Genomic DNA, 22501 nt, shown 5'->3' on the forward strand with positions numbered 1-22501 from the left:
TTCAGCGACTGAGGATTTTATGCTAGTGGCTGATGCTAAAATGATTAAGATTAACGAGTAAGTTTAATCCCTTTAGGAATTATATTCGTTTTTTTTTTAATTAATTTATTTAATCTGTTATTATTTAATTCATTTCTAAAATAGATTGCTTGTTTCTAGAAAATAAATATAGAACAATATCTCAATTTATTAGATCGTTTCTTGTCGTGTGTTAACTGATCGTAAAACAACACAAAATTAAAATGTGAAAGCTTTAAAGCATGGTGAAGACCTTTTACGCCGGCGTGCATGCATATCGGGTAACTGCATACATTATTGTAAGAGATTAAATTACAGGCTGGGACAAAAGAGCGCGGTACGAAATGTACTTGGAAAGTCGTGATCAAGTTGACGTCATTGCGTTAAACACCATCGCGTTTGATTACAATTAAATTTTATTTTTAATAATTTAATTACGACTGTAATTTCTAGTTAATAATGATGAAAATAGAATAGTAACCCTGTCTGCGATGGCGGGGTACCAGTGAATGATGATAGATGATTATGTTGATCAGCGGGCCTACCACGAATGTAACTGTCCGATTATCGCGCCCGCAACGAAATACGACCGAAATTCTAATCCAAAGGAACCATGAAGTTTCTTCGGAATAAGTTATTTCGGACGGGTACCATAGACTATGTTCGTGAATGAATGAAAGATGAGAGGTCTTTTATTAGACACTTTTAAATTAGAAAAAAAATGAAGAGGTATACTCCGGATAAAATAAAATGTACAGTCGTTTATATTTAAATGTATGGAAATTATAAACTTTTAAAATTAGTAGTATTATATGTCAAAAGGAAACGTCTATTTGACTAAAAAAATGGCAGAAATAGAAATTGGAATAACGGTACTGCGTGTAACAAATATTTTCGTTTTTATTTTTTTTTATAATCTTTTAATTTATAAAAGGTAAGATATTTACAAGTGCTTTTAAATGACTATTTATTGTTAAATTTGTTCGTTAAACATCAATGAAAATGAACATCTAATAATTTTGATTTTATTTATTAGTTTTTATATCCCAACGCTAACACATATTTATGCATTTAGATGAGTAATCCCACTGTGGAACAAGTAGATACCCTTCTGACATTTCTAGAAGAGCACCAGGAGTTAGCTCGTGGCCGCTGTAGAAATGCTGAAGGGCGAACAAGATCCAACCAATTATGGGTTCGTCTCACAGACGAACTCAATGCATTGGGTGGATGTACTAAAACTGTGAAGCAGTGGCAGAAGGTAAGCACTTTTCTGATATTTTTTCAATTATATACATATATTCTTTATTATACTCGTAAAAGATACAGCGATTAGTTTAACAACTTGTTAGCAAAGGTGGGCTTATGTCTCAAAGAGAACTCTTCCAACGATTAGCAAGTAATCAAATGTAGGAAACGTTCAAGAACAAAGAACTTAACATTAATACAAAGTAAATAAAATACCATTAAAATGAAATTACACAAATTGTAAATACATATGTATAAATATGCAAATTTAATATATAATAATATATATACTATATAAACAAATACAATACATACAAAAGCAAAAGCATAGTATTATTATGTATTATTAGTTAAAAAGTTGAAGTCTCACTTTTCTTGAAGGAAGTAATTGAATGACTATCTACCTATACAATATTCTTTCTTTATTATTATTAAATCTTTTCTCTTCTTATTCATTTTCCTTTACTTCTTTCCAGTCTGCAGAGGTTACCTGTATGAGATTGCTTTTAAGGATAAGGCTGCTAATTGTTTTTTCAATGTGACCTTGTAATTTTTTTGTTTCAATAAGTTTACTGCTATAATCTTTTGAAGATTCTATTTTAGTACATGATATGCATTTAATATGTTAAGTAAAACCATTATCATTTATTACAGTACAATTTTGTTATTAAATAAAATTTTCCAATACTCGTACTTTATAAATTTTAGGTATGGGCTGACAAAAAATATTTAACAAAAAAAGCTGCTGCTGCTGCTCGAAGGTCTGCCAGAGCCACTGGGGGTGGGCCATCATCTGCTGAGCCTTTAAACCCCATACAAAAAAGAATATTGGCTGTTATGGGAGAAGGATTTGGGGAACCTCAGTCGGATGCATGTGTACCTGCATTTCCAGAGGTATGTTGTAAAACCATATATTAAAATAGTGCTAACTGTTATCTGTAGACATATATAACATCATGGATATCATCAAAATACATGGTGATTCCCATGGTATTCCTCGTGCACTACCATTCCTGTTATTTCTGTATATAAGCTCATAGCCTTTTCCCACATTTCAAACTAAAATACAGGTATGCAAGAACAGCTGCTTCATAGCAGAAATATGAGTGGGACAGAGTGGGTACCTCTTGCTCTACCTCAGAGCAGATGACTGTTGTTGTTGTGATTAAGACTGTCTATTGCAATATCCTGCTAATATTTTATGTGTCAAAGTAAACACATAGAATACTTAATATACTAATGAGTGAAGGCAAAGTCACGGGAAACAGCTAATGTATATAAATGTTTTTAGGTGCCCAGCTCAGCAGATGAAGCTCCATCACAAAATATAGAGCAGCAACAGCAGCAAAATCCCCAGCAACCGATGCAACATCACGGGTTCATATTTTCTAATGCATAAATATAATTAAGACAAGTTGCCTTAGTTATATTTGTACATTTTCAAAACATTTCCGGCATTTCATAATGTTGATTGAAACTATTTAGAATGATCAAGTATGTATTTATAAATTTTATGTTAATTGATATGTTGTGGTGATGACCAAAAAGATGAATGGACTGTGTGAAAGATGACGTCCATAAGAGTGCACTTAGGTGTAATAAATAGAGAAAATAGTTGGTAAGACATTTGATGACCAGCGCTGCATTATCCATTAGTTAGTACAGGCAACTGCCATATTCAGTATATTTGTATTTCTAATTTTTATATGTAGAAAAATATTATAGCAGTTTTTTGTGAGCCAGATTTGCATTGCCTGGGAGTCCTGACATGGATTTTTCAGATTGCTGATGATCAACTTTAAAGAACGTACTAAAAGCATGGAAATAAATTATTTATTTTATTATAAGTAACACTGCTGAAGAAAAAGATGATAGTGATGATATTATCTTTATAATATATCTGTCTTCCAAATGCCTCTTATTATTTCATAAATTCAATTTAACTTTTACAATTTTATGTATACTCAATTCAATATATACACAGTTTTTCAATGTCAACTAAGAAGTAAAGATAAGACAGTACTAACAAATAACACTATTACTTATACTGTATTATTGATTAAAAAAATTATATCATAAATAAATTATTGTTATATGAAAATATTTCTGTAAATATTAAGATTATTAGTTGTGGGGGCTTATAGTCCTAATCACTAGTATATTTCTAGTCATCAAGTCTGCTATTAGTACCAATCATACATACAGAAAACAATAATGATAATAATTATTAAAAAAAAAAAACTTTTTTAGAACTTCAACGACTGCTACACGTCCAGAGCGACGACGCCGTCGAGCAGACGCCATTGGATCTGAACGCAGTGTACGCAGGCGTCTGTTCGAAATGGAGGAGCGGCGAATCGCAGCGGAGGATAGACGAGTGGCAGAGTTAGGGCTGATTTGCGAAACACTTCAGGAACTGAATGAATTAATAAGGGATGGATTGGAGGGGATACTTATGGAATTAAGACAAATGAATAGATAATTTTTTTTTTTTTTTAAATTGTTAATTGTTGTTGATTTGATTAATGTTAGTTTGTTGATTTGTTATATATATATATATATATGTCTTACCAGTTTATCAGATAGACACTAGTCATTAATTTAATGCGCCTTGAACTAAGTTATTTAGTTTGCATATACTTATACAATATTTTTCTGTTTGGGTACATTTCTTATTTCTGATGTGATTCGGTTTGAATGGAAGGATATGGCAAAGAAATTACAGGGTATGTAGACAACATCATATTCCAGGAATAGCAGGACCACTTTGTCAGATGAACCATCAGTTTATTTGTCATTCTAAGTATCATAAAAAATATGTATATTTGTATATTTTTAGTAGAGATAATCTAATAAACAAGAGATGCCTTTGAAGATATTTATTAAACCTCTTTCAATGATAATTTTTTAAACATTTTATGATTTGTATGTTAGTCCATATTTAGCTTACTATACTATAAAACGGATTTTTTTTGTGAAACACTAACACACAAATAGAAATTTTAAAAACGTCACATGAATGTTTTAATAATTTATAATATTTTTGTGTTATTTTAAGAAATGTTTAATATACAATTTTGATTTTACTTTTATCTATATATACCTACATTTACGTGATTATAAAATAAAAAGATTTTATTTTAAAAAGTTTTTAATTTTGTAAATAAGTAATGCTTTAACTTCTAATTTGTATATACCTGAAACAAAAGAAAATATATTTAACTGTGAGACTTGAAATTTGATAAATGCACTTGATAGCTTATTTACTGTGTGCTTAAGGAAGGTTATAGACTATTCAATATAATATCAGCTAATAACATTAACATAAAAAAATACTCAAATACAAATTAATATTTATTTATTGAATCATGAATTCTGATGTTTGTATTTTATGGGAATCGAACCCTCAACTATCAAAAGCAGCTGTATGTCAAAACACAAGGTCATCAAATAGGTATTAGCACAATTTAAAATTGATGGTACTAATAAAATAATCACATGTTTTACGATAATTTCCACTTCTACCTGATGGATATTAGAGTACTAGAGAAATTTATTGTATACTATACCTAATATTTGAATGTTTCTATCTAGATTGCTCAAGCAGCTGTATTAAAGAATTTCTAGCTGTTCTCCCTCGATCAAGTGCAGCAGTGGATGATTGATGCCACACTGTAGCTGAAGGTTGCCGGGCTGACTCATTGTTTATCTCTTCAGATGACAAATCTGGAGTCGTCAAATTTTGGTCTATACACATATTGTGTAAAACAGCACAAGCAATACTAATTCTTCCTGCTGCTCTTGGAGCATAATGCAGTTCTCTAGCTGCAAGAAGGCATCTCCAACGACTTTTTAATATTCCAAAGACGCGTTCTACAGTATTGCGGGTGCGCTTATGCCGGGAATTGTATCTATCCTCAGGAGAGTCCTCAACAGCGTTTTCATAGGGTGTCATAAGGTATACCCTTAAAGGATACCCTGAATCACCTATAATAAACAATATATTTCTATAAATCTTATAATTATTACAATAACATAACACTTGATATTATATGATAATATAATATCAAGTATTCAGTGGCAGCTTAGTATAGGGTTTTATTGCAAATTTTTCCTTCCCTTGCATCAGTACATATATATATTTGTCGTTTGTTCCTATAATCATCTTTTATGACATCCTAATAATGAAAAGGAATGAAAAAACATTGTATTCTTGTTTGTTCACCAATTTTATATGTAGTACAACTACAAAGTTAACAATAATGATTTATTTACCCAGCAAATAGGTTGTTTCTCCTTGAAGACTCTCCAAATGATCTTTGATCTCATTATGCTCCCAAATGAAAGCATCATGAGTGGCGCCACCGTAAGAGGCGTCAATATTTAAAATTTTTAAATTACTGTCAGCAATCTAAAAAATAGGACAAACATTATAAAGATATTTGCAGATAATGACAAATATGAATAACTTGAGAATCATTTATACACTATGCAAAGTTTTACATAAAAAATATCTACTGTGCAAGATTGTATTTGTTGTGTCTTTCTATTTCTATACTTAGTATTCAAAATAAACTTTTTTATATAAATTGATAAATATAGTCTTTGATAAAATATCACAGCCTCAAAAAACGGTATTTTTATTTAAATTTTATAAAATTAATTCACAACTAAATAAATAAACAGAACTAACATATTTATAAACACTTTGCATATTTAATAATCAACCCTGCCATGTGTTTATATTACCATAATAATACATTAAGTATTTGCACATAAAATGTATTATTGTCTCCATTTTGTCTTAATCAGGAAGAAACAAGTTGTGTCATTCTATATTTCAAGTACTATACGAGTACTAAAGATCTGTTAAAACATGAAGAGGAAATAAACTTTAAAATACTAAAGATAACCAGAAATGAAAAAGATACCCAAAATTATTTGTTAAATAATCTAGGTAAATAAAAGGTGTAAACTATTTTGAGAAAAGCATCCGACAGATTCTATTAAAATACTGTACTTACAACTTGAACATTCAAAGAGTGGTAATGTTTTCGATTGAAAAATCTCTCCTCATTGGTTGTTGGCCGAATAATAGCTACATGGGTGCAGTCGATACATCCTATAACACCAGGAATACCATACTGTGTGGCAAAACTGAAAAAGAAATATAAACTAATGATTATTTAAACAACAATTAACATTTATGTTGATTCATGAAATTAACAACTCCTCCTTCTATCAGAACATGATTTATGTGACTATAATAGGATAGCTAGATCTCTCATAATATCATTTATAAACTTACAGCTACAAATAGTTGACTGAACTAAATTAATAGTATATATATTATAAATTGACAAAAAGCATAAAATTCTATAAAGGTTAATATTACTCATATTTAATATACATAAACATACTTTCTCTTCAAAACGTTCCTGTCTTCCCTGGACTGAGGAAATCTTATATATTTCCTCAGTATAAAGGGTGTATTTAGGGCATCTGTTACATCCCTGATGCAGTTTGAGACAGACTGCTGCGCCATAGGGGTGTCTAAATTTTGTCCGACTGCACCCTGGTAGCAACCACTGGCATAAAAATTTAATGCAGTGAGAATCTAAAAAAAAATATGTAGATATGTGAATACTAAATAATAGGTAAATACTAAATCTTTTCATCTACAACATGTACATAAGTTCTTACTTTGGTTATTGGATCGATTGCTCGACTATTTTTAGGCAGGGATAATAATGGTACCACATCCTGACATAGATCCTCGAAGAGTTCCCGACTGAGTCTGTATTTAGATACAAACTCGAAGTCTGGGATGGATCTTTGGAGGTACCTTTTACGCATTTTTCGTTTAATCCTGCGTCTTTCAATTTTTTCTTCATTGAGGGCTTCTAAAATTCCTGCTAATCTTGCCATAATGAAACTAAAACATCAAAATAAAGTAATGCAAAGTTGTAGGTTATGTTGAACACAATAATATTTAAAAACACTAATTAGTTTAACTTTTATCACATTATTCACTGTAACACATTAACAGAATTATTAATTAATCACTTTTTTATATATTACAGCACTTATATATGTAAAATTCATACTTACGAAAGTAAAAAGTTAACTATTTAGGTTTCGTCTACTTCGCGCTTTAAATCACGATAAACGTGCTGTCAAAACGTCAAAATTACGTACGAACGGATACTTCATGGTACGATTTGGGACGATAGAAAAGCTATTCTCCGTATTCGGGCACGATTTCGGAATGAACGTTTTTCATGGTACGAATCACACGAAATATCGATCCGAAATTTCGGATTTGCACTTCGTGGTAGGCCCGCAGGTCAGTTCTCTCTTCATCCAAGCGAATTCATTAGGAATTAAACACAATGGTAACCAAGAATAATTACACGCAGATCAACCTGTAAGAGTATAATGCCAACAATTACAGGAATTGTTAGTAATACGGTCTAAAAGCCCTATCACTAGTAATATGCTCTGTCGAGTCGACCTCCACGCGGTTCCACCTGGAAACCATCGTGATTAATTATTGTGGAATTACTCACTATTATGGGTTAACTGAACTTCTTTCATCCTCATCTATTATCTCTCCCTGGTGCTTCGCAAGCCTATACCAATAGCGTATTCGGGGTTAATTTCCATAATTCCATTTTCATTTATTAAAAAAAATGCCAACAATGAGGACTAACAATCCTTTCACAACCCCCCGCCCGTAATCCCTAATGAGGAAGAGTAACATATATTAATACATTTAATAAATAAATAAATAATACATGTCGTACATAGTCGTCATACAAAGTCGATTGCTTGGGTACCTCTGTCCCATTCGTGTTTCAACCGTAAAGCAGTTATGTTTGCATGGCTGTGTTTCGGTTTGAAGGGTAAGATATGGCGTGAATTTACTGGGTACGGAGGAATAACACCTGAGTCCTCAGGAATGGCAACGCATGGGGGGTATCATGGGCGAAACAGTATACTCTGTTATGTCTATGATACTACTTATGTCTATAGGCGACGGTTACTACTTTCCATCAGGTAGGCCGTCAGCTTGTTTGCAATTCTAAGTTGTATAAAAAAAAATACATGTACTTATATACAGAGTGCATTAAAAATCATGACCATGCTTTCAAAAGAGTTCACAGAAACAAACCATAATATAATGACTATTTCATAATTATGTGACGTAAAAAAAAAAGATAAAAAATAATTCACTCGCATAATTCTGACACAAGAAAGTAATGAATTAGTTACATCGAACTTTCATAAGATCAATACGACTTCCAACCAATACAAAGGTTAATAATTACATAAATGATTATAGAAAAAGTTATTAAATATGCAAGTGCATGTTATTAAGCTTTGACCGGTGGAACATGATGATCTATCATCGTAAATGACTGATTAACAATCAATCAAACATCGACTAATCATGTAGCAAGTATAAGTGAAGACAGTGAAAGTGAATATACACAGTGTGATAGGAGATAGACTGTAATATTTCAAATATTAGTTAATAAGGCTTCTTTGACATTTCAATACGTGAAGGTGAGGGGTCAAGTACGTATTGCAATGAGAACAACCAAATTGGATTTGGGGATTCTAAAAAGCATTACTCGTTTTAAATTTATTTTTTTACTACATTCGTCAAATAATAACAATAATCTATAATTATCAATTGCTAGTGAACCCCAGCTTTATTAATTGCTAGAGTTCAATCAATTTCTGCGAAACTTAATCTAAATTGGATCAATACTTTTATGCTTGAAAATGTAAATTATGTTTTCAAGCTAAAATTTCTGGTCTCAAATTAATGTTTAAATTCTAAGAAATACAATTTCATATTTATAACATCAGTAAGGTTCTAGAAGAAATATCAAGATTTTTTATACAACGATGGTGGCAAACATAGCCCGTCTGATGTAAAACGGTCACTTAGCCCATGAACTCTTAAAACACTAGAGATGTCACGTGCGCGTTGCCGACCTACATATAATACTAGTAAGTACATATAAAAAATATTTTCCTTTTATTAATAACTTGTTTTAGCAAATACATTTTTACAAATATACAAGAAAACATGTTAAAAGTGGAACATCAAGAAACACTATTAAAAGCAGCCGCTCTTCGCCAGTTTTCTTATCTACAATTTTTCTCTTGTCTGATCATTGTACAAAGAAATCGGCTTCTATCATATAGGCCTACTTGATGGATCACTGACGTCTTAACACACTGTACTTGTATGTCATCATCAAATCGCTCGCGTCGAGCTGTCATTGCATAAAGCGTTAGGTAATTTGATAAAAATAATACGAATCACTTGTCAACATTGTGATGGTTGTTGGTACAGTTACAATCGAGTTTCGTCATTTTTTCCCATTAATTACATGGTACTGCTCATGTCTATAGGCGACGGTTATCACTTTCTATCAGGGGGGTTCTCAGCTTGCTCGCCAGTCTAAGTTGCATAAAAATAAAAAAAAGAGGGAGACTTTGTATAAAAATCGTTTGCATGTGTACTTTTGTTCCAACTGAGTTTCTGTGTTTTTATAATGGAATGGTCACCCTGCCTGCGCTATCGGTATTACTATCTATCGGTATCTATCAGTCTGGCGGAGTACCAGTAAGTGGTGATAGATGACGATTAAAGCAGGTTCGTGAGTCTATATGGACTGTATGGAAAGATGCTAATGTAATACCTCTCTCCAAAAATAATAAACCATTGACTTTCTCTGACTATCGCCCTATTTCTATACTCCCTTTTCTGTCCAAAGTTTTAGAACGCCTTGTGCATCATCAGATTTATACCTTTCTTTTGCGAAATTGTCTCCTAAATCCTTTTCAATCAGGTTTTCGCCCAGGTCATAGTACGACTACCGCTCTCATCAAAATATCTGATGACATTCGGCTTGGCATGGACAAGTCGCAATTGACGGTGTTGACATTACTGGATTTTAGTAATGCCTTCAACACCGTGGATTTTGACATTTTACTCGCCATTTTACGTTCTCTTAACATATCTCCAACGGCTATTGATTGGTTTCGTTCTTACTTGTCTGGGCGTCGGCAGCGTATTCGTATTGAGGATATTAACTCTTCTTGGTGCAACACGACTGCTGGCGTTCCTCAGGGTGGCGTATTATCTCCTCTTCTTTTCGCATTATTTATCAATTCCATTACACATAATCTTCGATCTTCCTACCATCTCTATGCAGACGATCTCCAAATTTACTCTCAAGCCAGTTTTAGTAATATCACTGATGCAATTTGTATCATTAATGAAGACCTTTCCCGTATATCAGACTGGAGCAAAGCTTACGGCCTCACCGTAAATCCATCAAAAACGCAATGTATTATTATCGGTAGCCCTCATTATATATCAAAATTAAATTCAATTAATCTTCCACCAGTAGTTTTTAACGGTCAAGTAATTAAATTTAGTACTAGTGTGAAAAATCTCGGAATACATTTTGATCAAACACTGACCTGGTCTTATCAAATATCTCAGTTAAGCCGTAAAATATTTGCTTCAATAGGTAGTCTCAATCGGCTGCGAAACTTTCTACCAGTCGGTACCAAGACTGCATTGGCACACTGTCTACTACTTCCTATTCTAGATTACGCTGATTCCTGTTATGTTAATCTTACAGAAGATCAATTAAATAAACTTGAGCGACTTCAGAACATATGTATACGGTTTATATTTAATCTTCGCAAATATGACCACATTTCTGATTTCCGCAATCAACTCAAGTGGCTTCCAATTCGCCTTCGCAGGAACTGGCACATCCTATCTCTTCTTTACACTATTCTTTTTCATCCTTCAACTCCCGATTACCTCAAAACGTGCTTTGAGTTTCATGTCGATTCTCAGGGTCGTACATTGCGCAGCGCGAGATCCCTTCGTTTAGTAACTCCTATTCATTCTTCTAAATTCTATTCCTATTCTTTCACTATCCAAGCTATCCGTCTCTGGAACTCCTTACCTCTTTCTATTAGATCAGCGCAATCTCTTGCCTCGTTCAAGAGGCAGGTAAAATCTCATTTCCTATCTCTCTAATTTGCTTTGACGTTTACTATGTGTGATTTATCTTGATCTATTTAGTATATTTATGTTTATGTATTATTATTTATATTATATATATGTATGTTTATGTATTATTATTTATATTATATATGTATGTTTATGTATTATTATTTTTATTATATATGTATGTTTATTTAGGTTATGTAATCTTATTTTTATATTTAGAATTTTTTGCATTTTGTCTGATTCCTTTTATGCATTTACTGTGTCTGATTTGCGCCATCTACCTTTCTCTCTGTACTTATCCATTCTTTATTCCAGGTTGTCTGTAAGAGATTGCTTGTAGCGATAAGGCCGCCTTTTGTATATGCACGTTCTGTATAAATACTCCTTGTATACATCTTTACTGTGCGCAATAAAGACTTTATTATTATTATTATTATCGTGACGAATTCCACTAGAATTAATCACGATAGTTTCCAGTGGAAATCGCGTGAAGGTCGACCTGATAGAGTGTATTACCAGTAATGAGGAAATTAGACCCTATTACTAACAATCCCTTTCCCCCCTGTTTCTGACATAAAGCAGCTGTGTTTCGGTTTGATGGGTAGGATATAGTAGAGAAATTACAGAGTACACGGGCATAACAACCATAGTCCTTAGGAATAGCAATGCATCAAGTGTACGATGAGAATCACAAAGTATTCTGTAATGTTTATGAAATTGCTCATGTTTATAGGTAACGGTTACCATTTTCTATTCGAAGGATTGTCAGTTTAAAAAGAAAGTGCCATCTTCAGTGACTTTATAACTGAACTTAATGAAGAAGTAGTAATTCTTACCACCCCTACTATTCACATTTCTATTTTCTTTTTTATTAAATACATCTTTGTCAGTGAATAATAAAGTATCTGACAATTAGAATCTATCTACCATGCGTGTTCATTCCACATCAGCAGTAAGGGCCTTTCTTTTTTTAAAGACTGGAATTTTTCCTCAGGAAAAAATTTGCGAAAAAGTTATGCCAATTTCAATCAAAACGAATGGCTTGTACAAAGTCCCTCTGGGGACTTTAAATGATATAAAATTTGTCTTGCTATGTTTTAGTGCAAATCAGATGTTGGCTGCGGCATTATGCTAATAGTAAGTTTAAAGCCTAACATAGCTGTTAGGATTTAAAAGGTAAATATGGAAACGAAAATATATGGAAGCATAACACCGGTTCTGCGGAATGGAAACACATGTGGGAGTATCATGTCCGAGGTTGATATCTATTCGTTTAGGCAATGGTTACCAGTTTCAATCAGTTGAGCTAACAGCTTGTTTGCCATTCCAAGTTGCATATAAAAATACACGTCCGCCATTACCAGCCGCGGCTTGTTTACAAGCTGTAGCCATTTCCACAAAATGTAAAACATCCTTTATTGGTTGTTACTTTGGAAAGTAACCCGACTCCCTGGATTTCTTTGGTGTGGTGAAAGCGAACAAATTGCTTTTGACACATTGTCAAGCCACGCTTTTAGTGTTAATCTGACCGGGACTAACAGTTACTCCAATAATTATCTCAACTTTAAAATCTTGGTACATACTTCCATATTTATTACAATATCGTTTCCCACGGTTCTACTTACGTGAATCAATATATAACGTGTCCTGTGGTTAAGTCAGGATAACCTACCCGTGCACCAAATTTCATTCAATCAGTTCACTCACAAGCATGATTGAATAACAAACATCATCATCATATTAGCGATTAATCATCCACTACTGAATATAGGTCCCCCCATAGACTGCCATAAGGAATGGTCCAGAGCCACCTGCATCCATTGACTCCTTGCCGAATCATCACAAACATCTGAACATACATAAAACTTAAATTTCAATAATTACAATATTAACAGGATTAGAGATGTTCGTAATTCATATTTGTGTTTGTACCTAAGATGGACGAACTAGCTACTTTGCCCAGCTGTGCGAGTTTATACAGACTAGTACAATTATTAGAACTGCTTTGGTGAATATTCTCCTAGTTTACCCACTGTTGAAAAACCATTTCAACGTTTATCTGTTAGATAAAGAACCGAGTTCTGTAATTTTGGATCAATATGTGTTTATAAATAATCTCAATAATCCTTCATAGATTTCGCCAATGAAATTCCTAATACACTTAACAAAAAAAAAAAACAACAAAATCTGGAACACTTCCAGCGACCTTGGGCCTCTTTACAGTATGGTCGACTCACGCGCAGCATTAATTTATAGATCGCCCCACTTTTTCTTATAGAAGATTGGCAATTGTTGGACCACAGCGATTTAGTAAATGTTATAATTTGTTGTCACTATTGATGCAAGTTTCTTGTGTAATGTTAATGTTTTATAGCATTTTGTAATGATCACGTGGGTTGCATGTGTGGGGTCTCATTGTAATGTAGGGTATTAAATTAAAATTTCCTCAGCATCCATAATTAAGAGGACTACTAATTCATTCTTTTCAAATCTAACATTATACTTTAAACATTGATATCGTCTAAGATCAGATCTGTAACCATTAACACAGATTCATATTTTCCAACGAATTCATTTTCTATTTGTTAATTTTGTGATTTTTATTTTATTTTATCTTTATTGGGTTCCTAGCAATTGTTACACTGATAAGATTTAATATTAAAATTACTGTCTATTTATACTTAGTGTACAATCATTTTAAAGGAAACACAGCATGCTAATTAACAAAAACAATAATATGGTATAACAATTTCTTGAGGTATTTGACATTGGTATAGTTTTTTAGATTCAATAGATGATTGCTTCACATAAGTTTTAGCTATTTAATTTAACTGTAATGCTTTCCTAAAGAAATCCGCTTTTTTATCGAAGTGAATATCCAAGTGTTGCTTGCAATCATTCAACAGCTTGCAAAAACGTGGTACAGTGGAGTTGGCACCAAGAACAGTTCTACGGAACGGCACGGAACGGTAACTACGGGGATAGTGTACGGGCAATCGAAATATGATGATGTCGAAATGTGATGTATTATAAATACTATACAGTGGCAAGAAATACTATCATAAGTAATTATAATTCTTAATAAAATAATATAAACAATGAATATATACAATCAAAATAAGTAAATAACTTATAAGAAGTACACTTGATTGAATGGAAAAGATTTATTGCTCACATTTGCAAAATGTACTTTTTTATCTGACCTTAAACTATCGCAAGGAAATAAATTAATGATATATCTCATACCTTGTACAGACAGATAGACACGTATTAAACGATTACTTATTAGTAATGAACCGTAAGATCATAAGAGGCGATCAATTAATCACTTACTGGTAATAAGGATACATAATTCATGAGATCACTCTTGGTAGTAAATCTATTTCTAATCATAGATTCTGCTGGGCATATGATGGAAAAGGTTTAGCAAAATTAGGTTAACAACACGTGGGAGATTATTTCTTATTATAATAATAAAATTGTAACTAGGCAATGTCTGTACATGGGAGACATTAAAACAATCGATATGAGGAATATAAATAGGATTAATAGAAACCAAAACAATAATTTTTAGAAATTTTATCTATCGGTCTGTCTGTTCCTGCAACACGTAAAAACTACACCACTAAATAAGATGTGGTTTTCGCAGTTGTATTCCTAAAGGTTTAAATTAAAATATTGTGTATTTTATATTGATCCACCATCTTAAAGTGATCTATTAAATTGGTATTTTTATTTCTGAAATCCACTTGTAAGAAAAAGTGAGCAAAAAGGAAGTATACAATAAAGTTACCCAAATATATTTACATAGTTAACTATAACTATAGTATCATGCACCTGAGAAATACTTCGAAAATTATCTTTAACTGACCTAAATGCCAAACTGTTCTATAGTGAGGAAACGCCGCATGCTGATACTTCTGGCAAATTAAAATTAGCACGTAACAAACACATGCACTTAGGATAAAATTTCATTTTACTGCAATCTCCTCAGTTATACAGTAAAAAAAATTATCAAGAAGATAATATTACTACAATTTAACGATAGAGAATTTTTTTTTTTATACAACTTAGAATGGCAAACAAGCTGACGGCCCACCTGATGGAAAGTGGTAACCGTCGCCTATAAATGAAATCATTGTCTTTTTTTAGTCTGTTTTAATATAATTGAATGAAAAAATAAACAAGCTTTGTTAAAATTTATCTTAGAACGACTATATAAATGAAATTAGTAACACATCGATATTATCCAATCAATTGTTTATTTGTATAATATAGGACATGGTCGGGTTAATTATTCGTTTGCTTAAATTTTAATTATCATATACAATATTAATTTTATTAGAATTAGGGTAACCAATAATAATACTTGTAAATACGCCAGTGCAGTTTTTCTTTTGTAAATAAACGAGCAAATATTTTAACCACTGACAAGGGAAAGTGTTCCAAAAACTACACATTATAAAAACCACTCATTATCTCTACAGAAAGCGACATATCTAACTAAATGACTAGCAGTGGCGAAAATATTGAAATTTCGAATGGATCGAAATAGTAATCTTATTAATACAATATCTATACAAAATCTCCTGACGATCTATTAACTTAAAGGTAACAAACACATTTATATAACATAACATATGGAAATCAGGGTAATAAGAAGAAGAAGAGTATACAGAACTTAAAGAAACAACAAACAAACAAAACAAAGCGAACACAGCAATATGTAATGCAAATAACTATGTTTAATAATGATATTGCCTACGAATAAACATTTATCAAATTATCAGTATAAAATAATCTTATTTATATATTAGAATCGAATGTAATGAAATCGCGAATGAAGGCTCTCATTGAAAAAATTGTAAGTTGATTATAAAGTACACATTTTAAATAAATTTACAGTAACGCAAAGATGGACAAGCTACGTCAAATATTAACAATTTAGATTTTAATATTTATTTTACATCAACTTAGCTTTGATCATTAGTTTGTTCGTAGAATACGTAGGATGTGCAAATCAAATACATAAGTCGTCGTATTACATGTGTATTATTGATTTAAATTACAAATACTAGTTAAAAATAACCTTGTCATCTACCTAGAATATTCCATGTTTTAATATAATGATAACTGAATGTACGAGGACTTCACCTAAACTAACAGTTAAGTTAAAATGGTATTGCCCAAAACTCTCACGTAAATTTATTTCAAATCAGCTTCAAAATACTCGTAGATAACTGTTGGCATTAATATACCATCAGCAGCCACGGTATTAACGCTTCCTACTTAGTTTTATACTTTTACGTTCTTTAATTTTTGTAAGCTTAATTATTATGTATTTATTTATATTTATAATAAGTTTACTATTGTAATCTTTTGGAGGAACCAAGAGTATCTCTCTATCTATGGCGAAATATGTGGACTTATACCTATTCTTAACATCTATATACTGATCATATTTAATATTAATAATTATAAATATTCATGCATTTATTCTTGTTCATTATTTTTCTTGTACGTACCGTTACTTCTTTTGTGGTCTTGTACAAAAGCGTTAATGATTTAAAATAAACATCTAATATTTACCAAAACAAACAATCAATCAGATACCTTCATATCAATCAGTGTTGGATAGTAAAGGTCATTTCCCACAACGCGGCTTGATCGTCACTCAAATTCATAAGTCAGAATGTACCGATCATTACCACATTCAGTAACACTTTTGACCCTATTCTGTAATAGTTTTCCGACTGCTGAATTAGTGAACTGATATACAAGTTTCACAAGAGGGCATTATCACAATACTTTGCAATCATGACCGATGATAATTTGCTACGATGATTTGTGTTGCAAACGTTTGTGACAGTTGATGGGCTTACTGTGACATGACATATTCTAATGATTATCTATTGCCCACTACGCGCCTATACGTTTCTATTTTTCTGTTTCATTTAACGACAATAAGTACAGATGATGGTGAAATTACGAAATAGAGCATGACAGGATGAAATCGAATCGAATGGGGTTACGTTTAATTAAAGCAGTATACTAATTAGTTCTTGCAGAAATTAAGGGCTGCAAATGAACCTCTTAGATGTAAAATAGAAGAGTTTAACAGATTAACACGCACGTCACATCTGCTAACAATTTATCATCAGGTACTTCTTTAGTGATTTTGAATCACATTGAAAATTAATCTATGAATGTTACGGTTAATTTCCATAGAAAAGAGGCGTTATATTTGAAATTCCAAATCTAATTCAGTCTTAACAATACTCTCAAAATTATACATGTACTTGATTATAATACCATCGACAATAATCAAATTGAAAATAAATCATCCCTATAAAGCAATATTCCCAACATTTCTCAATATCAGCCCATACGTAGGCCGGACAGTTCTAGTCGATAGTAGATAAACGAATCGATTCTATCGAGTAATTGGATACTTTCTAAGCAGTTGACGCTCCTACGCGTCTTGTATCGATAAAAGCATCTAAAGAAACAATGAACGTAACACGGTACATAGCAGATGACCCTACAGATTACACGATTCTTCCGCTCTAGTTCTACCGTGTGAACTAGTAAATTGCGGTCATTTCATAGCAATTGCGGTAGGAACGGTCAAACCACAGATTTGTACTATAAACTTAATACCTTAGGTGTTCAATATTTACACACAAAACGAAACTATAATGCAATTCATCATCATCAACGCCCTTATCCCAATTATTTGGGGTTAGTGAAATATTATTTTATTACATAAGGTTTTGGCTTTTGGTTTTACAACCAGCCGCCTGCCTAAGATCATCCGCTGCTTGGGAATATATTTGTTGGTGGTATCTGCCTCATGCGGTATGGAAGAAAGTTTGAAGAAAAAGAAGGGGGCCGTTGGGTGGCAGTTAAAGAAATTGGTGAAAAGGAAATTATATAAATAACTTATATGTGAGTTCTTTACAACAAATCTTGTAAAGACAATTTTAATTAATTATCACATTTAAATATTAAAATGGTCAGGTGTATTTACTAGTAAAGTGGTCCTATGTAGTATTTTTTTCTATCAATATATTTACAAATTGATTTTCAAGTGTGGGAGTTTCAAGATTCAGTTAAGTGTTAATTAAATTAATACATTTCGACATTTTTGTAACTCTCCATTTAAAGTTAACTCTTTGGATCATCCACAATAAAGAAACACACGAGAGAGACCATTGATATTACAGCGTATTCTGTGATATCTTATGATGGTATTTATGCCTATATGCGCAGATTACGACTTTCAAATGTACCATCAGCTAAGTCATTTTAAGTCGCATAAAAAAGTAAAATTAAGCCAATAAATCTCTATCTTGTGTTGATTAACATAAATTATTTTATCTTATTGCAATTTTGAACTTGAATGATAAGAGTTAAAATTATTATAACGATAAACAAAACGAGGTTATCGTCCGTGATAACAAGAAGCTATAGGTATAACGGCTAGTCCGAGGCACGGTTTGAAAAGTGTGCATTATATTATACCGTCACGTAATCCAGTAAGAGAATTTACCGCAAGAACTAAATCAATGTAGTCGGAAAAATTTAAATAAAATAGGAATATGGCAATGAAATTATAAAATAAGGAAGCAAAACATCTCAGTCCTCAGAACTGAAAAGGGGGTCACCATGACAATCGCAGTGTATTTTGATCTTTCCATCAGATGGGTCATTAGTCTCTTTTGCTATTTAATTTTTCATAAAAAATAATAGTATATAACTTCACAAAACAAGAATAAAATCGTTAGATGTTACTGAATAGTCATACTTATATATAGCCGTCGATTGTCAATGAATACGTTAAACAATTTGAAAAATCACTTGAAAACTAAGGAAGATGTGAAACAATATAATTTGAAAATAAATACGTATTATCAACCGACTCTTAGCAGACCATAAAAATATAAGATTGTTTTCCACAAAAAAAAAAATGCTATGGCATCTATATGAATATCCTTCTAAATAAAAAACAGAATTTTACCAAATTGGTTTACAACTAATGAGGTAACAAACATGAAAAGAAATACAATCGAATTAAGAACCTCCTTATTTTTAAATTCGGTTAATAACCAATCCAATACGAGACAGTCTACACTAGAGACCACGACGCAACGTCAATTTATAAGTTTTTTAAACAAAAATAAATTAAATTAATAACTCTTTAAACTATGGCTTACCATAAATTACATCACGTAATATATATTATTAAATTAATACTTATTGTGAATTGTGATTGTGCCTTTATATTAAATTAAAAAGAAAAAACTTTGTATATCCTGTAAAATACAGATAATTTATATATCATTTATATCAGCTTTACTCATATCTTAGTAATTAATTACTATTGTTGATTACTCACGTCCTGTCTGAGTTACAGAATTCAAATTTCAATATGACTCGTGGTCTATATTCATAACTAAAAATTATCATGATCATATGATATATATTAATAAATAAAATTTGATTGTTTTTTTGTAATGAATAAAGTCAGAAATTAAATTTTATTACATATTATAACATTTATTACATATTATTTACAATTAAATATGTTGAATATTTCAAAAATTCTATCTAACTGTACGAGGTCGGGCCTTATCTCTAGTATTTAATATAGAAAAATTATCTAGTCAAAATATTCATTTTTAGAATTTCGGTAATTCAAAAAGTAAATTACAATATTACGATATAATCATATTGAGAATTTTGTAAGATACGTTTGTATTCATCTATTCTATAAAATAAATATATATTATGTCCAATTTATTATATATATAGACCAAAATGTTCAAAATTTACAAAAACTTCGTAAAAATTGTTTTTCATCTTTGCCTTGTTAATTTGATATAATTTAACAGAATCATAACGTACTATATTTTCCGAAATGAGTCATTTAGCATATAGATGACATAGTCATCCTACCTCCATACAAAAGCGCAGAAAGGCCCCGACAACTTCACAGGACTCGTGCAATAACATCTCATCGCTGAAAGGTCACATCTACGCATTTCAGAAAGGGAAGAAAATTGTTAGTAATGGAGTCTAACAGTCACTTTGCTAGCAATTGTTATTATTTTTGTCAGGTCAACTGCTACGTGGCTCCCATTGAAACCATCGTGGGTAATTTCTGATGAATTTATCACGATTTTCCAACTGACTCGATTTTATGTTCATCAGCCATCAACCTCTTACTGGTCAGCCAGTGTATACCGATACCGCAGGCTAGATCGCTATACCATTTTCATCTCACACAAAATTACGCCGTTTAGGCTTATATATCAGGTACGTTGGCTTCAAAGCGACATATTACAGAGTTCTAATAAAAATAAATTAAAAATCACTTTCTCCATCTTTTATTGTTCGTGACAGTGTGATATGCAGCCCCAACAAATGTCACTGACAGTAGACAGTAGCTACAAACCATTACGATTGTAATTGGATGCGGGACACTAAATAAATGGCCACGCTTCTGTTTTATATTACGTATCACGCCAAATCAATTTGAACCCACGTATCAGAACATACAGATCATTTTTAAATCTGGCTCTAAGTGAAAATTTATCTTCTAACCCGTCTCACCGCTGTTACTGAGTAATCGTTTAGACAAATTTGGTGGTAATTTATAACCAGTCTAAATATAAACTGGAATATGATTAATTTATAAATACCCATTTGTGCGATGCGATGAAAGAACACGTCTTACCTGGAAATAAAGAATGCATTTTATTAGAATAATTAGAAATACATATAAAATATAGTAGATATATTTTCATATTATAAAGAAATATTATCAAGTTACATTATAAAAGATAAGTCGCGTTTATTTTTAACAATAAGATGTTGAATATCATTACTGCCACCAAATTACTTATATCCTACATGAGTATTATTCGATATTATTTTATGTGTAGCAATTTTGTACAGATGTCATCTGAGTGTGTATTTCTGTCCCACTCGAGTTTCGGTAGTGGGTTTGAAGACTACATTATAGCAGTGAAATTACAGAGTATAAAGGCATAACACTGAAATCCTAAGGATTATCTATGCATGAAATGTACCAATAGGCACCACAGTGTATTCTATGACGGCATTCATGTCTATAGATGACGGTTACCATCTTTTATAGAGTGAGCCGATAGCCTATTATGTCATGTGTGTCATTCTAAGTATCATAGAAATACCTACTATATCTGTGCCTCTAGTGAGAAAGGGTATAACTCAAGTTATAGCCTTTTTCTTTTTTAGGCTACTTTAAATAAGCAAATTTTTCTCTTTCGAATGGTATAAGAATCGTAACGATATCTTTAAAAACAATAGAGATAGTAAACATGTAAAAGGCTACAATTAACAAAATATTTGTGGTAAAAAAGTCATAATTAGAAATAAAACTACAATATTTTACAAAAATTATTTTTGTAAAATGAATCAGTTCGATTTGAACCCTTTTACACCATTTAATAGCGATTATTTTTTATAGCGTAAAATACACAACATTGTTTTTCTTCAATACTTCAATAAAATAGTTTTAATTCAACTTAAAACTATTTTCACATCATAATTTTAATATTTTTGTTAAGTATGATTAGGTATAATAGAATTATTTTTAAAACTATAGGTTTTACACAAAAACCGACAATTTCATAAGAAAGAGGAGAAAAAATTACTATAAATGCAATCATTGACTTGTTCAATTAGCAAATAATAAAAGCAGCAGAATTTTTATTCTTTATTTAAAATAGTTTTTTGGCTCTCCTGAAAAGTGACCATTTTGAATTGAACCCTTTCTCACTAGAGGCACAGATATATAAAATAAAAAGTAAAATAAACAGCCTTTATTCAGATCAACTTAACACTGCTTTAAAACAAACATTAAACTTTAAAAAACATAATAAAACAAAATAATTTATTTTAGTAATTGCTTGTTGCTTATTTTCTGTAATTCACCAATCGGCAAAGGCCTCCTCCAAACGTTTCCATTCTCGTCTTTCTTAAGCCAGTCTGTCCCATGTTATACCAGCCACTTCCCTGATGTCATCATCCCATCTTGTGCAGGGTGTACTATACACCGTTAATAAAAATATTATTTAAATGGAATAGTACTCTTTGCCATTAAGTAGTATGTAAAGCGATTGGAGCTAAGCTTTT

At 31.6% G+C, this 22501-nt stretch overlaps 3 protein-coding genes and 1 long non-coding RNA gene across 12 annotated transcripts in view; 1 reads left to right on the top strand and 3 right to left on the bottom strand.

Moving 5' to 3' along the window:
• Positions 1–22501, bottom strand: part of LOC113520263 (klarsicht protein) — a 384839-nt gene that overhangs the window by 99163 nt on the left and 263175 nt on the right. The window lies entirely within an intron of this gene.
• Positions 587–3789, top strand: LOC116413170 (myb-related transcription factor, partner of profilin). Of its 5 annotated transcripts, none has more exons than XR_008253210.1 (5): positions 882–952; positions 1094–1279; positions 1975–2160; positions 2558–2760; positions 3517–3789. XR_008253210.1 is itself a non-coding variant. In XM_052898124.1 (4 exons), exons 2-4 carry the CDS (start codon positions 1094–1096, stop codon positions 2663–2665), a joined length of 480 nt encoding a protein of 159 aa, XP_052754084.1. In that variant the 5' UTR covers positions 587–952; the 3' UTR covers positions 2666–3510. The 5 variants fall into 5 exon arrangements, 1 of the variants encoding a protein (XP_052754084.1); XR_008253211.1 differs by having other exon boundaries at positions 938–952; positions 1143–1279; XM_052898124.1 differs by lacking the exon at positions 3517–3789 and having other exon boundaries at positions 587–952; positions 2558–3510.
• Positions 4402–7587, bottom strand: LOC113510569 (putative nuclease HARBI1). Of its 2 annotated transcripts, XM_052898118.1 has the most exons (7): positions 7378–7575; positions 6970–7201; positions 6687–6883; positions 6291–6423; positions 5542–5677; positions 4836–5253; positions 4402–4463 (listed from the first exon to the last, which is right to left on the bottom strand). In XM_052898118.1, exons 2-6 carry the CDS (start codon positions 7192–7194, stop codon positions 4853–4855), a joined length of 1092 nt encoding a protein of 363 aa, XP_052754078.1. In that variant the 5' UTR covers positions 7195–7201; positions 7378–7575; the 3' UTR covers positions 4402–4463; positions 4836–4852. The 2 variants fall into 2 exon arrangements, with proteins under 2 accessions (XP_052754078.1, XP_052754077.1); XM_052898117.1 differs by having other exon boundaries at positions 6970–7587.
• The window catches only part of LOC128201364 (uncharacterized), a 53992-nt gene continuing 50771 nt past the window's right edge, over positions 19281–22501 (bottom strand). The window contains exon 3 of the long non-coding RNA XR_008253214.1: positions 19281–21059. This is a non-coding gene — a long non-coding RNA (uncharacterized LOC128201364). The remainder of the gene's footprint in view (positions 21060–22501) is intronic.

Source organism: Galleria mellonella, unplaced genomic scaffold, assembly GCF_026898425.1.
Source record: "Galleria mellonella isolate WM207_F2 unplaced genomic scaffold, CSIRO_AGI_GalMel_v1 utg40, whole genome shotgun sequence".
NCBI lineage: Eukaryota > Metazoa > Arthropoda > Insecta > Lepidoptera > Pyralidae > Galleria > Galleria mellonella.

Coding starts and splice junctions, on each gene's coding strand:
- LOC116413170 (XM_052898124.1), top strand. CDS start 1,094: ATGAGTAATCCCACTGTGGAACAAGTAGATACCCTTCTGACATTTCTA. Junction 1,280..1,974: donor CTGTGAAGCAGTGGCAGAAG/GTAAGCACTTTT, acceptor TATAAATTTTAG/GTATGGGCTGACAAAAAATA. Junction 2,161..2,557: donor GTGTACCTGCATTTCCAGAG/GTATGTTGTAAA, acceptor AAATGTTTTTAG/GTGCCCAGCTCAGCAGATGA.
- LOC113510569 (XM_052898117.1), bottom strand. CDS start 7,194: ATGGCAAGATTAGCAGGAATTTTAGAAGCCCTCAATGAAGAAAAAATT. Junction 5,678..6,290: donor ACTCTTTGAATGTTCAAGTT/GTAAGTACAGTA, acceptor CCTATTTTTTAG/ATTGCTGACAGTAATTTAAA. Junction 5,254..5,541: donor AGAAACAACCTATTTGCTGG/GTAAATAAATCA, acceptor TGTTTATTATAG/GTGATTCAGGGTATCCTTTA.